General features: G+C 46.7%; 1 protein-coding gene across 1 annotated transcript; it reads right to left on the reverse strand.

Moving 5' to 3' along the window:
- Positions 1 to 5,323: 5,323 nt before the first annotated feature.
- LOC139458858 (uncharacterized) lies at positions 5,324 to 5,779 on the reverse strand. Its single transcript, XM_071240289.1, has one exon. It carries the CDS (start codon positions 5,777 to 5,779, stop codon positions 5,324 to 5,326), a length of 456 nt encoding a protein of 151 aa, XP_071096390.1.
- Positions 5,780 to 13,973: the final 8,194 nt, after the last annotated feature.

Raw genomic sequence — 13,973 nt, forward strand, 5'->3', positions numbered from 1 at the left:
ACAATCATCGATAGGGGGACGAGTCTCCTTGGAGGTTACGGGAAGGGGCGAGTGGTGACGAATGAAAAACGACCGGTCAAAAGAAAGTATACACCCATGTTTGATAGTGGCAAAAAATGAAACAAACACGAAATGGTTATTCGATGGTGATGTATTTGATATCAGAGTTGAGTTTTAGACCTTACTGAAGTTTGCAGTGTTTCGGTGACTGTTTTCAGCCTATTTGCGTTTTGATAACGTTTGTAATTCTTTGGTCAGATATAATTTTCAAGTGTATACTTTCTTTTGCCTGTCAGTTTTTGACCGACTGGCGCCATTGTCCAATACACCAGACTAATATACATTATCCATGTTCCGGTGGTATTCTCTTACCAAGCATATGAAACAGCGAGAGTGTGAATATTGTATTACGCCGTATTCAGCAATGTCACAACTTTGGTGTAGACTAACATTTTTTACAGATAAAACAGTTGTTAAATTTTAGTTATGAAATAAAATAAAAAAGGAGCCCAGAGACTTTCTTCTTTTTAAGATACTGCAGAAATCTAGACTGGCCAAATATTATAGTGTGAGTGACTTTGATTTTACGCCGCTTCAGCAATATTCCAGCAATTTCACGGCAGGGGACACCAGAAATGGGCTTCACACATTGTACCCATGTCGGGAATCGAACCCGGGTCTTCGGCGTGACGAGCGAACGCTTTAACCACTGGGCTTCACGACCCCCCCCCAAATATTATAGACTTGCATGGGCTGTATTGGATATATTTGTTCCAGGGTCTGTATGATAGACTAGTCTTGGTGGTGCATGTCCTGTAAACAATCGACTGATACTGGGAATATATTGCACAGGGCCCCGTTCCCCATTGTGATCTCCGCACTACGATTGTGGTAAGTCTTTGTCAAAAGTATGGGAGTTAGATCGTCTTTGCGCTAAGATCGCTTTGTGGAACGGGGCCCTGGGCAGTCAGGTTCAGTGAGGTGCACACTATGAGGTAGAAGCTCGGGAGTGACTTTCACTGATGTGGGGTTCGGGACAGGAAGGAGTGTTGGAGGGTGACCCGGCTCACCACGCCTACTCTCATGGCTTGTATGTATATGTCCAGATAGAGGGCTATCAAATACATAACTTACATCGGCCTTAATACTGCAGTTTGAAGGTGCGTGGGGAGATATGAAATCGTGCACGCACAGTGCACTGAGCTACAGGCTATATTAACGACGAGAGTCGGAATGCTCAGCGCACCGGGCAACAGTCTATGTAAATGACTTGGGTCAGGCAGAGACCATATGATAGATTATATGGTCTCTGGGTCGGCTGTTGTTAAACGTTTAATGTAATCCATGAAGTCTCGCTATGGTTTGATAGCCTTCATAACCGGGTGACATCACACAAAAGCCCGTTGCTCAACTAGCATTGTCAGGAAATATATACTGACACGATGTACCACACGTATACGTCACACAATGTACCACACATATACGTCACACAATGTACCACACATATACGTCACACAATATACCAGACATATACGTCACACAATGTACCATGTGGCTACATGGACGTCACTCAATGTACCACATGGCAACATATACATCATACAATGTGGCACACATATACGTCACACAATGTACCACACATATACGTCACACAATACACCACACATATACGTCACACAATGTACCATGTGGCTACATGGACGTCACTCAATGTACCACATGGCAACATATACATCACACAATGTACCACACATATACGTCACACAATGTACCACATGGCAACATGGACGTCACTCAATGTACCACATGGCAACATATACGTCACACAATGTACCACACATATACGTCACACAATGTACCACACATATACGTCACACAATATACCATGTGGCTACATGGACGTCACTCAATGTACCACATGGCAACATATACATCACACAATGTGGCACACATATACGTCACACAATGTACCACAGGGAAATATATACGTCACACAATGTACCGCACATATACGTAACACAATGTGCCACATGGAAATATATACGTCACACAATGTACCACATGGCAACATGGACGTCACACAATGTACCACATGGCAACATATGCGTCACACAATGTACCACATGGCATCATGGACGTCACACAATGTACCACATGGCAACATATACGTCACACAATGTTCCACGTGGCAACATATACGTCACACAATGTGCCAAATGGCAACATATACATGACACAATGTGCCACATGGCTACATGGACGTCACACAATGTACCACATGGCAACATATACGTCACACAATGTACCACATGGCAACATATACGTAACCACAATGTGCCACATGGCATCATATACGTCACTCAATGTACCACATGGCAACATATACGTCACCCAATGTACCACATGGCAACATATACGTCACACAATGTTCCACATGGCAACATATACGTCACACAATGTGCCAAATGGAAACATATATATGACACAATGTGCCACATGGCTACATGGACGTCACACAATGTACCACATGGCAACATGGACGTCACACAATGTACCACATGGCAACATGAACGTCACCTAATGTGCCACATGGCAACATATACGTCACACAATGTACAACATGGCAACATATGCGTCACACTATATACCACGTGGCAACATGGACGTCACACAATATACCACATGGCAACATGGACGTCACACAATGTACCACATGGCAACATATGCGTCACACAATGTACCACGTTGCAACATATACATCACACAATGTGCCACATGGCAACATATACGTCACACAATGTACCACATGGCAACATATACGTAACCACAATGTGCCACATGGCATCATATACGTCACTCAATGTACCACATGGCATCATATACGTCACCCAATGTACCACATGGCAACATATACGTCACACAATGTTCCACATGGCAACATATACGTCACACAATGTGCCAAATGGAAACATATATATGACACAATGTGCCACATGGCTACATGGACGTCACACAATGTACCACATGGCAACATGGACGTCACACAATGTACCACATGGCAACATGAACGTCACCTAATGTGCCACAAGGCAACATATACGTCACACAATGTACAACATGGCAACATATGCGTCACACTATATACCACGTGGCAACATGGACGTCACACAATGTACCACATGGCAACATATGCGTCACACAATGTACCACGTTGCAACATATACATCACACAATGTGCCACATGGCAACATATACGTCACACAATGTACCACGTGGATATATATACGTCACACAATGTGCCACATGGCATCATATACGTCACACAATGTGCTACATGGCATCATATACGTCACCCGATGTACCACATGGCAACATATACATGACACAATGTTCCATATGGCTTCATGGGCGTCACACAATGTACCCACGTGACAACATGTACCCACGTGGGAAATCGAACACCGATGTCGTGACACAGTCTCTTAACGTCTTCAACAAGCCTGAAACTTGGCTCTGTCTTTGAGATGTCGGGCCGGGTGGGGGTCTTTGATGTAGGGCTGGGACGTCTCCAAATTTACTACCCGGGTACCCACCCCACTATTACCCGACCCTACCCGGGTACCTGCAGTGTGTCTCGAGAAATAGGTACAAATGTCCGATTGGGGATAGTTTGACCGTAGCCGTGGTAAAATGTATTTAGATACTCGTATAAAAGGATCTGGTCATGCATACACTGAAGTTGACTGGAGTTTTACCTCTATTCAAACATAAAGTCAGAAGGAATACGTGCATAGTCAGAAAGAAATGCGAACATTAGTCACTTATAGTGTAATCATGGAAGTTCTAGATAATTTTTGCCGTTAAACAATATATCACGTGACTAACCACGGGTCCGGGTAGTCCAGTAAGTATCCGGATCCTACTCAGGAACCACCCGACCCCAGTACCCGATTTACTAGTTCCAGCTTTACTTTGATGTGTCCAATGCTTACACTAAAATACGTTTTCTGTACCCCGACTACTCAGACATCTGGAGACATCTTCCCGAAGCAAGGGAATTAACTGACTTTAAAAGTCCAGTTTCCACCCTTGCCGAACTAGGTTGTTATTCATGGGCTCGACCGTAGCGCCACCAGTGATTATTACGAGTCATGTCCCTTCTGAGCCTCGCCTATGGACCAATCAGATTCCACCTCTCGTATCACTTGCATTTGTATCAAACAAAATGGCGGCGCCCGGTCAAGACGATCAGATCGATAATCAAGTTCTATTGTGTGATAAAACGGGTCTTACATCGCGAAGTGCATCACATTGCATGAGCACCTTGATTAAAAACATGAAACGATTTGAAAAATATTTGTTGACAACGATTTGGCGGTGTACATGCTTTGCAAATCCTGCAATCGACCGAAATCTACACGACAGTTTACTGACCGGATTTCGATTTCGTTGCGCGATTTTGATTGGACTATGTAGAGACTCGTTAGTCCAGCCAAATGTAACTCCATAATACCAGCCTAGTTCGGCAAGGGTGGAAACCGGACTTTTATAGTCAGTTAACTCTCTTGCCTCGGGAAGATGTCTTGAGATGGTCAAGTCTCAAAGCGAGCTATGTGCATCGCAATCAGGCCGCAAAGTGTCAGGTCGGGAATCACTGACCCAGCATATATACTGTGGCAAGACTAAACGGCGAGCCGATGGCGATGACGACGACGATGGCGAAGATGATGGTCATTAACCACGCCGTTGTAATACATGCAACTAAATTTCAGTTGGTTCAATATATAAACATTCAACTTTAATCAGCAGTACAAACAGTCAACAAAATCGATTAAATCAATGTTTCCACGTAGGTTATCACGTACTATAGATTGACAGTCGACCTACAGCGACTACAGGGGCTGACAGCATATGGCTGTGAACGTGCAAGACCGCCACGATAACGACCCATCCCGGATATGGTTATTTATGTCAGTGGCATAGGAAATCAACCGAGGGTCAGGCGATATGGAGGTTGGGATCACTCGTATATATTCATTGGCGAATAACAGTTGAAGATCTGGGCCTCGTTTCACTAAACGCTACGGCTGTCGGAACTCCCTTTCTTGTATCCAATCCGTTGCACTATGGTGAATAAAATATGTTTAAAACAAAACTACCTTTCTTAGACAGCTTAAGCGTGGCAGAGAACACAAACAGGTTGCACAAACGTTGTGTCACACACCAGGCAAACACATATCACAGGTGACGCTTTGATCTTGACGCTGTACTAAACCCCGACGTCACGCGAGGATCGTTGTGCGAGGTCGGGTCGGGTCCGCGTCTATACGTCGATCCTTGTGAGGGGTGGGTGTCCCGCTTCTCGAGTCTGGTTCACCCTCACAGTCGTCGCCTTGGTAACGTTGCCATAGAGACGTTCCGTGATGGCTTCCATTTCTTCTTTGCTCACCTGCTTCTCACCTTGACCTTGTGGATTCTGGTCGTCCTTGTCCTCTTTTCTTGACCTTGGTTGATGAAGCCGTTCAACAATGTCGTCAACTTCGTGGCGGGAAAGGATACGAAAGGCCGGGGCACGAGGCACGAGGCAGTGGTAGTCCGCCCTATACTCGGATACCCGGAGGACGTAGTCCTTGAGGTACTGGTTGTCCTTCTGTTGCCTGAGCTGGTCCATGTTCGGGTACTCCTTGGAGTGACGGTACGCCATGTTCATCGGTTTGCCACTGTAGATGTGCCGAATGTTGCTGTCCAGGATTGTTTGGAGGCTCAAGCTGAACGCCATTGTTGCAGGAGATGGAAGAGGTGGTGGTGGAGTCGGTGTAGCCGATGTTCCCTGACCTAATCGTGTGACAGTCTGGAACAGCGATATGACAGATTTTAGTGAGATGAATTCAGTGAAGCGGCCTTTGAGTTGTAGTCAGTGAAAATGGGAATTTAACGCGACACTCAAAGTAACACACCTACACTACGTCAACGTGACGTCGTCACATCTCCTTTACGAAGACATACAATGTGACGGCGGCACCACACACACACTACGGTGACAGCGTAACACACAACACACATACGGCATCACACAAAAGTGACGACGTCACTACACCTACACTACGGCAACACACAAAAGTAACGACGTCACCATACCTACACTACGGCAACACACAAAAGTGAAGACGTCACTTTACCTACACTGTGGCAACAAACAAAGGTGACGACGTCATCACACCTACACTGCGGCAACACACAAAAGTGACGACGTCACCATATCTACACTGTGGCAACACACAAAAGTGACAGCGTAACCACACTCACTCTACGTCGACACACACAGTCTACGCCATCTACAACCTACCTGTAGCAGAGAAAGTTTCCAACACTATCAGCTTTAAATTTTGGCCGCGCTACCGACACCTCACATGGAAAGGCCCCAACTTCTCGTGGGATCACCCATGGCGACAAGTATGGATTATTTGCGACGAATTTGTAGCGGATTGTGTGCATTGGGTCAGCTGTTACAACAAAAGTGAACTGTGAACAGATAAAAACCAAATACATACCCGTTTAAGCTGTGATTTGATTGCTGTCCGTCACAGGAAGAAAACTTTTGTGTATTCCTGCTGTGTTTTCAAATTATTTCTGGATCATCTGAGGGAACGGTTACCTAGGCAACTCAGCACGCTACTACAGCAGTGTTCAGTTCCTTGCGTCTGTGTGGGTTTGTTTCACACGCCTTTGGAACAATACAGCGTTGTCATCTGAGCCTTCGCGTGTTGGATCTCGCGCTGGATCAGGTCCTGGATCTCGTCCTCCTCTACTGGAACAAGCAGACGACAAAGTGGCAGATGACTCGGGTTTCCAAATACAGTCTTCGTATGTGGCGTCCGCGTCCGTTGGTCTCAGAAATCTCATTTGACTAAACCGCGAAGCTTTGGGATTAACGTGGGATTAACTTCATGCGTCTGTGATGAAGTAACTCTTGTTTCCTTAAACTGGTCAGTTACGTCCGATATATTCTAAACGAGAAAGTCAGCATTCTGTAAGTGTTTCAATGTAACTGAGGGGTTGAATATGGTAACATTGTCCTGGTTGTTGAAGTCGATGGCCCGTGAACACCTCCACCGCGCCGTGGAACACTAATCGCTACAGACTGCTCGGCTGTTGCTCCCTTGCATTTGAGAGGTACATAGGATATAGATTTGGTAATCCTGATATCATCTACACTTCACTGACCCCCACAAAGGCCAACTCGGGGATTATGGCGAGATTTTGGGGATTAACAATGCGGCGGCAATCAGAAGGGATTATCCATCCAGAGCGATTTAAGCCGCATCACATCACTTTCGGCTCCCTGCATAGATCAGGCTAATGTTGCGCCCGAATGGCTGGGCGTAGGGGTAGCATGGGCGAGATATAGAGGGTGTGTAGCATGTACGCGTGTGGCTGGTCAGGGATAGCAGGGGTAGGTGTAGCGGGGACAGAGTGTAGCGGGGGTAGGTGTAGCGGGGATAGGTGTAGCGGACACAGAGTGTAGCGGGGGTACGTGTAGGGTGTTGGAAGACAGTATGTAGCGGGGACAAGGCGTAGTGGGGGCGGATGTAACGGGGGTACGTGTAGCGGGGGCGTTTGGAGACATGCTGTAGTGGGGGCGGGTGTGATGGGGAGAGGGTGTAGCGGGGACAAGGTGTAGTGGGGGCGGATGTGGCGGGGACAGGGTATTAGGAGACAGGATGTAGCGGGGACAAGGTGTAGTGGGGGCGGATGTGGCGGGGACAGGGTGTTAGGAGACAGGATGTGGCGGGGTAAGGTGTAGTGGGGACGGATGTGGCGGGGACAGGGTGTTAGGAGACTGGATGTAGCGGGGACAAGGTGTAGTGGGGGCGGATGTGGCGGGGGACAGGGTGTTAGGAGACAGGATGTAGCGGGGGCAAGGTGTAGTGGGGGCGGATGTGGCGGGGACAGGGTGTTAGGAGACAGGATGTGGCGGGGGCAAGGTGTACTGGGGGCGGATATAACGGGGGGGGGGGGGGGGGGGGGTGGTGGGGGTGTACGTGTAGCGGGGGCAGGGTGTTTGAAGACAGGGTGTAGTGGGGGCGGGTGTGACAGGGAGTGGGTGTAGCGGGGACAAGGTGTAGCGGGCTTAGTTGTAGCGGAGACAGGGTATAGCGGGTACAGGATATGTCGGGGACATGGTGTAGTTGGAGCGGCTGAGGCGAGGGTCCGTGTAGCGGGGGAGGATTTTTCGGGGGTGGGCGTAGCGGGGGTAGCGGAGACGGTGAGGGGGAGACTGCCAACATGTCACGTGTCACTTAGGGTGCAAAGCTACAAAAGCATGACGTCACAGGTACGGGTGGATCTGTAGATACTCGCTAATTGCTGATCTGCCGGATACTCGGCTTTGTTTACCCGAGACTCAAGGGTCATACTAACTGATAATCAGCGTTCCTGGCATTGTTTTCAGGGAATATTTTCTTTCATTTGTCTGGCAGCGTGTCTGACTGAAGACAATACACGACCAGCACAACACCCTGCCCAGAGTGTTGGTTTGTTGTTAACGCCGCACTCAGCACTATTCCAGCTATATGATATCGGTCTGTAAAAAATCGAGTCTGGACCAGACAATCCAGTGATTGAAACCATGAGCGTCGATCCACGCAATTGGATACGATGACAAGCATCAACCAAGTCAGCCAGCCTGACCACCCGATCCCGTTAGTCGTCTTTTACGACAAGCATAGTCGCCTTTTACGGCAAGTATGGGTTGCTGAAGACCTATTCTACCCCGGATCTTTACGAGTGAGTGAATGTTGTTATATGCAGCAGTGAAGCTGTTCCTGCTGTTCCACGTGTTATCTGTGACGTGTGTGTTGTCTGTGATGCTTATGTTGTTTGTGATATTTGTGTTGTCTGCGATGCTTGTGTTGTCTGCGATCCTTGTGTTGTCTGTGATGCTCGTGTTGTATGTGATACTTGTGTTGTCTGTGACGCTTGTATTGTGTGTGACGTTTGAGATGCCTGTTCCGTTTGTGACGCACATGATGCTGTGACATTTGTGACGTCTGCCGTTTGTGATGCCTGTTCCGTTTGAGACGCACGTGATGCTGTGACATTTGTGAAGTTTGACGTTTGTGATGCCTGTTCCGTTAGAGGCGCACGTGATGCTGTGACATTTATGACGTTTATGTTTTGAGATGCCTGTTCCGTCGGAGACGCACGTGATCCTGTGACATTTGTGACGCCTGACGTCTATGATGCCTGTGATGTTTGAGATGCCTGTTCCGTCTGAGACGCACGTGATGCTGTGACATTAGTGAAGTTTGATGTTTGAGATGCCTGTTCCGTTTGAGACGCACGTGGTGCTGTGACATTTGACGTATGTGATGCCTGTGATGTTTGAGATGCCTGTTCCGTCTGAGACGCACGTGATGCTGTGACATTAGTGAAGTTTGATGTTTGAGATGCCTGTTCCGTTTGAGACGCACGTGGTGCTGTGACATTTGACGTATGTGATGCCTGTGATGTTTGAGATGCCTGTTCCGTCTGAGACGCACGTGATGCTGTGACATTTGTGAAGTTTGACGTCTATGATGCCTGTGATGTTTGAGATGCCTGTTCCGTCTGAGACGCATGTGATGCTGTGACATTTGACGTTTGTGATGCCTGTTCTGTTTGAGACGCACGTGATGCTGTGACATTAGTGACGTCTGACGTTCATGATGCCTGTGATGTTTGAGATGCCTGTTCCGTCTGAAACGCACGTGATGCTGTGACATTAGTGAAGTTTGATGTTTGAGATGCCTGTTCCGTCTGAAACGCACGTGATGCTGTGACATTTGTGACGTTTGTGATGCCTGTGATGTTTGAGATGCCTGTTCCGTTTGCGATGCACGTGGTTCTTTGACATTTGTGATGCCTGTGATGTTTGAGATGCCTGTTCCGTCTGAGACGCACGTGATGCTGTGACATTTGTGATGCCTGTGATGTTTGAGATGCCTGTTCCGTCTGAAACGCACGTGATGCTGTGACATTAGTGACGTCTGACGTTTATGATGCCTGTGATGTTTGAGATGGCTGTTCCGTTTGAGACGCACGTGGTTCTGTGACATTCGTGATGCCTGTGATGTTTAAGATGCCTGTTCCGTCTGAGACGCACGTGATGCTGTGACATTTGCGACGTCTGACGTTTATGATGCCTGTGATGTTTGAGATGCCTGTTCCGTCTGAAACGCACGTGATGCTGTGACATTTGCGACGTCTGACGTTTATGATGCCTGTGATGTTTGAGATGCCTGTTCCGTCTGAAACGCACGTGATGCTGTGACATTAGTGACGTCTGACGTTTATGATGCCTGTGATGTTTGAGATGCCTGTTTCGTTTGAGACGCATGTGATGTGACATTTGTGACGTCTGACGTTTATGATGCCTGTTATGTTCGTGATGTGTTGGTGAGATAAAACAACAATTTTGCACAAACCATTGACGTCTTTCAAAGTAAGTTCAAACACATACATATCACTTGTTGAACACAACACGTAGCAAAGCTAGCTGTATTTCATGGAACTGTCAAAAGTTGTCTGGACAGCCACAGTTCATGTGATTATTGTTATATACCTAAAATGACTGCAAAAAGTATCAACAAAATAACTAAAAGCGCCATTATTTTATTCATAAACAAAAGTAACGATTAAATCAACAAATAACTAGAAGCACCATTATAAAATCTAAAGATGTCGTCTGTACTGTACACATAAGCATGGTAACATATCAGTAAGATATCTATGACATGAGGCTTTCTGTAGTCGTGAGCTGGCAGGCTATAGAACAACCATTAACAGACAGTGCTGAACAGAGAGTACTGAATACAGTGTTGAACAGACAGTACTAAACAGACAGTGTTGAACAGAGGGTGTTGAACAGACAGTCCTGAACAGTGTTGAACAGGCAGTACTGAACAGAGAGTGCTGAACAGACAGTGTTGAACAGACAGTCCTAAACAGACAGTGTTGAACAGGCAGTACTTAACAGAGTGTGTTGGACAGACAGTCCTGAACAGACAGTGTTGAACGGGCAGTACTGAACAGACAGTGTTGAACAGGCAGTACTTAACAGAGTGTGTTGGACAGACAGTCCTGAACAGACAGTGTTGAACGGGCAGTACTGAACAGACAGTGTTGAACATGCAGTACTGAACAGACAGTGCTGATCAGTGTTGAACAGGCAGTACTGAACCGACAGTGCTGAACAGACAGTGCTGAACAGACAGTACTGAACAGACAGAAGAGACAGTGTTGAGCAGACAGTGCTGAACACACCTTTCCTTACCCTGTATTGACTGGTCTATCTGTGGGTTTGGCTGGGTGTACATTAAAAACCTTAAAAATCTGGATAATACTGTTTCCAGTTAAACTGTCTGGATAAACTTATCAGAGGTACTAATCCCTTTGTATATATGGATACATCCACAGAAACAATCATCTTTTGGGAAGTGGACTAACAAGGTTTCATTGTGCAGAAAATAAGATCCTTCACCTTGAATAGTTGCATCAGTTGTGATTACAAGGCTAACACGATTCTAGGACACACAGTGAGCAGCCTGGGATATACATCAAGCAGTATCAATGTAGGAGAAAATACATGATGACTTATGTGACAGTTCATGGGTATTGTCGTGACACTGACAGCAGCTATAATGTCACTGTAATGTCGTGACTCTCACAGCAGCTGCAATGTCGTGACTCTCACAGCAGCTGTAATGTCACTGTATTGTCATGACTCTCACAGCAGCTGCAATGTCGTGACTCTCACAACAGCTGCAATGTCACTGTAATGTTGTGACTCTCACAGTAGCTGTAATGACACTGTAATGTCGTGACTCTCACAGTGGCTGTAATTTCACTGTAATGTCGTGACACTCACAACAGCTGCAATGTCACTGTAAAGTCGTGACACTCACAGTGGCTGTAATGTCACTGAAATGTCATGACACTCACAACAGCTGTAATGTCACTGTAATGTTGTGACCCTCACAACAGCTGCAATGTCCCTGTAATGTTGTGACACTCACAGCAGCTGTAATGTCACTGTAATGTCGTGACTCTCACAGGGGCTGTAATGTCACTGTAATGTCGTAACACTCACAGGGGCTGTAATGTCACTGTAATGTCGTAACACTCACAGTGGCTGTAATTTCACTGTAATGTCGTGACACTCACAACAGCTGCAATGTCACTGTAATGTCGTGACACTCACAGGGGCTGTAATGTCACTGTAATATCGTGACTCTCACAGGGGCTGCAATGTCACTGTAATGTTGTGACTCTCACAGCGGCTGTAATGTCACTGTAATGCTGAACACTCACAGGGGCTGTAATGTCACTGTAATGTCGTGACTCTCACAGCGGCTGTAATGTCACTGTAATGTCGTGACTCTCACAGCAGCTGTAATGTCACTGTTATGTCGTGACTCTCACAGGGGCTGTAATGTCACTGTAATGTCGTGACTCTCGCAGCGACTGTAATGTCACTGTAATGTTGTGACTCTCACAGCGGCTGCAATGTCACTGTGATGTCGTGACTCTCACAGCGGCTGTAATGTCACTGTAATGTCGTGACTCTCACAGCAGCTGCAATGTCGTGACTCTCACAGCAGCTGTAATGTCACTGTAATGTCGTGACTCTCACAGCAGCTGCAATGTCACTGTAATGTCGTGACTCTCACAGCGGCTGTAATGTCACTGTAATGTCGTAACACTCACAGTGGCTGTAATTTCACTGTAATGTCGTGACACTCACAACAGCTGCAATGTCACTGTAATGTCGTGACACTCACAGGGGCTGTAATGTCACTGTAATATCGTGACTCTCACAGGGGCTGCAATGTCACTGTAATGTTGTGACTCTCACAGCGGCTGTAATGTCACTGTAATGCTGAACACTCACAGGGGCTGTAATGTCACTGTAATGTCGTGACTCTCACAGCGGCTGTAATGTCACTGTAATGTCGTGACTCTCACAGCAGCTGTAATGTCACTGTTATGTCGTGACTCTCACAGGGGCTGTAATGTCACTGTAATGTCGTGACTCTCGCAGCGACTGTAATGTCACTGTAATGTTGTGACTCTCACAGCGGCTGCAATGTCACTGTGATGTCGTGACTCTCACAGCGGCTGTAATGTCACTGTAATGTCGTGACTCTCACAGCAGCTGCAATGTCGTGACTCTCACAGCAGCTGTAATGTCACTTTAATGTCGTGACTCTCACAGCAGCTGCAATGTCACTGTAATGTCGTGACTCTCACAGCGGCTGTAATGTCACTGTAATGTCGTGACTCTCACAGGGGCTGTAATGTCACTGTAATGTCGTGACTCTCACAGCAGCTGTAATGTTACTGTAATGCTGAACACTCACAGCGGCTGTAATGTCACTGTAATGTCATGACTCTCACAGCAGCTGCAATGTCACTGTAATGTCGTGACTCTCAAAGCGGCTGTAATGTCACTGTAATGTCGTGACTCTCACAGTAGCTGTAATGTCACTGTAATGTCGTGACTCACAGCAGCTGTAATGTCACTGTAATGTCATGACTCTCACAGCGGCTGTAATGTCACTGTAATGTCGTGACTCTCACAGCGGCTGTAATGTTACTGTAATGTCGTAACACTCACAGCGGCTGTAATGTCACTGTAATGTCGTGACTCTCACAGGCAGCTGTAATGTCACTGTAATGTTGTGACTCTCACAGTGGCTGTAATGTCACTGTAATGTCGTGACTCTCACAGCGGCTGTAATGTCACTGTAATGTCGTGACTCTCACAGCAGCTGTAATGTTACTGTAATGCTGAACACTCACAGCGGCTGTAATGTCACTGTAATGTCGTGACTCTCACAGCAGCTGCAATGTCACTGTAATGTCGTGACTCTCAAAGTGGCTGTAATGTCACTGTAATGTCGTGACTCTCACAGTAGCTGTAATGTCACTGT

This window comes from Haliotis cracherodii, unplaced genomic scaffold (assembly GCF_022045235.1).
Source record: "Haliotis cracherodii isolate W230 unplaced genomic scaffold, xgHalCrac1.p SCAF_13, whole genome shotgun sequence".
NCBI lineage: Eukaryota > Metazoa > Mollusca > Gastropoda > Lepetellida > Haliotidae > Haliotis > Haliotis cracherodii.

Bases quoted from the DNA above. Each gene is read 5' to 3' on its own strand.
- LOC139458858 (XM_071240289.1), bottom strand. From the start codon at position 5,779: ATGGCGTTCAGCTTGAGCCTCCAAACAATCCTGGACAGCAACATTCGG.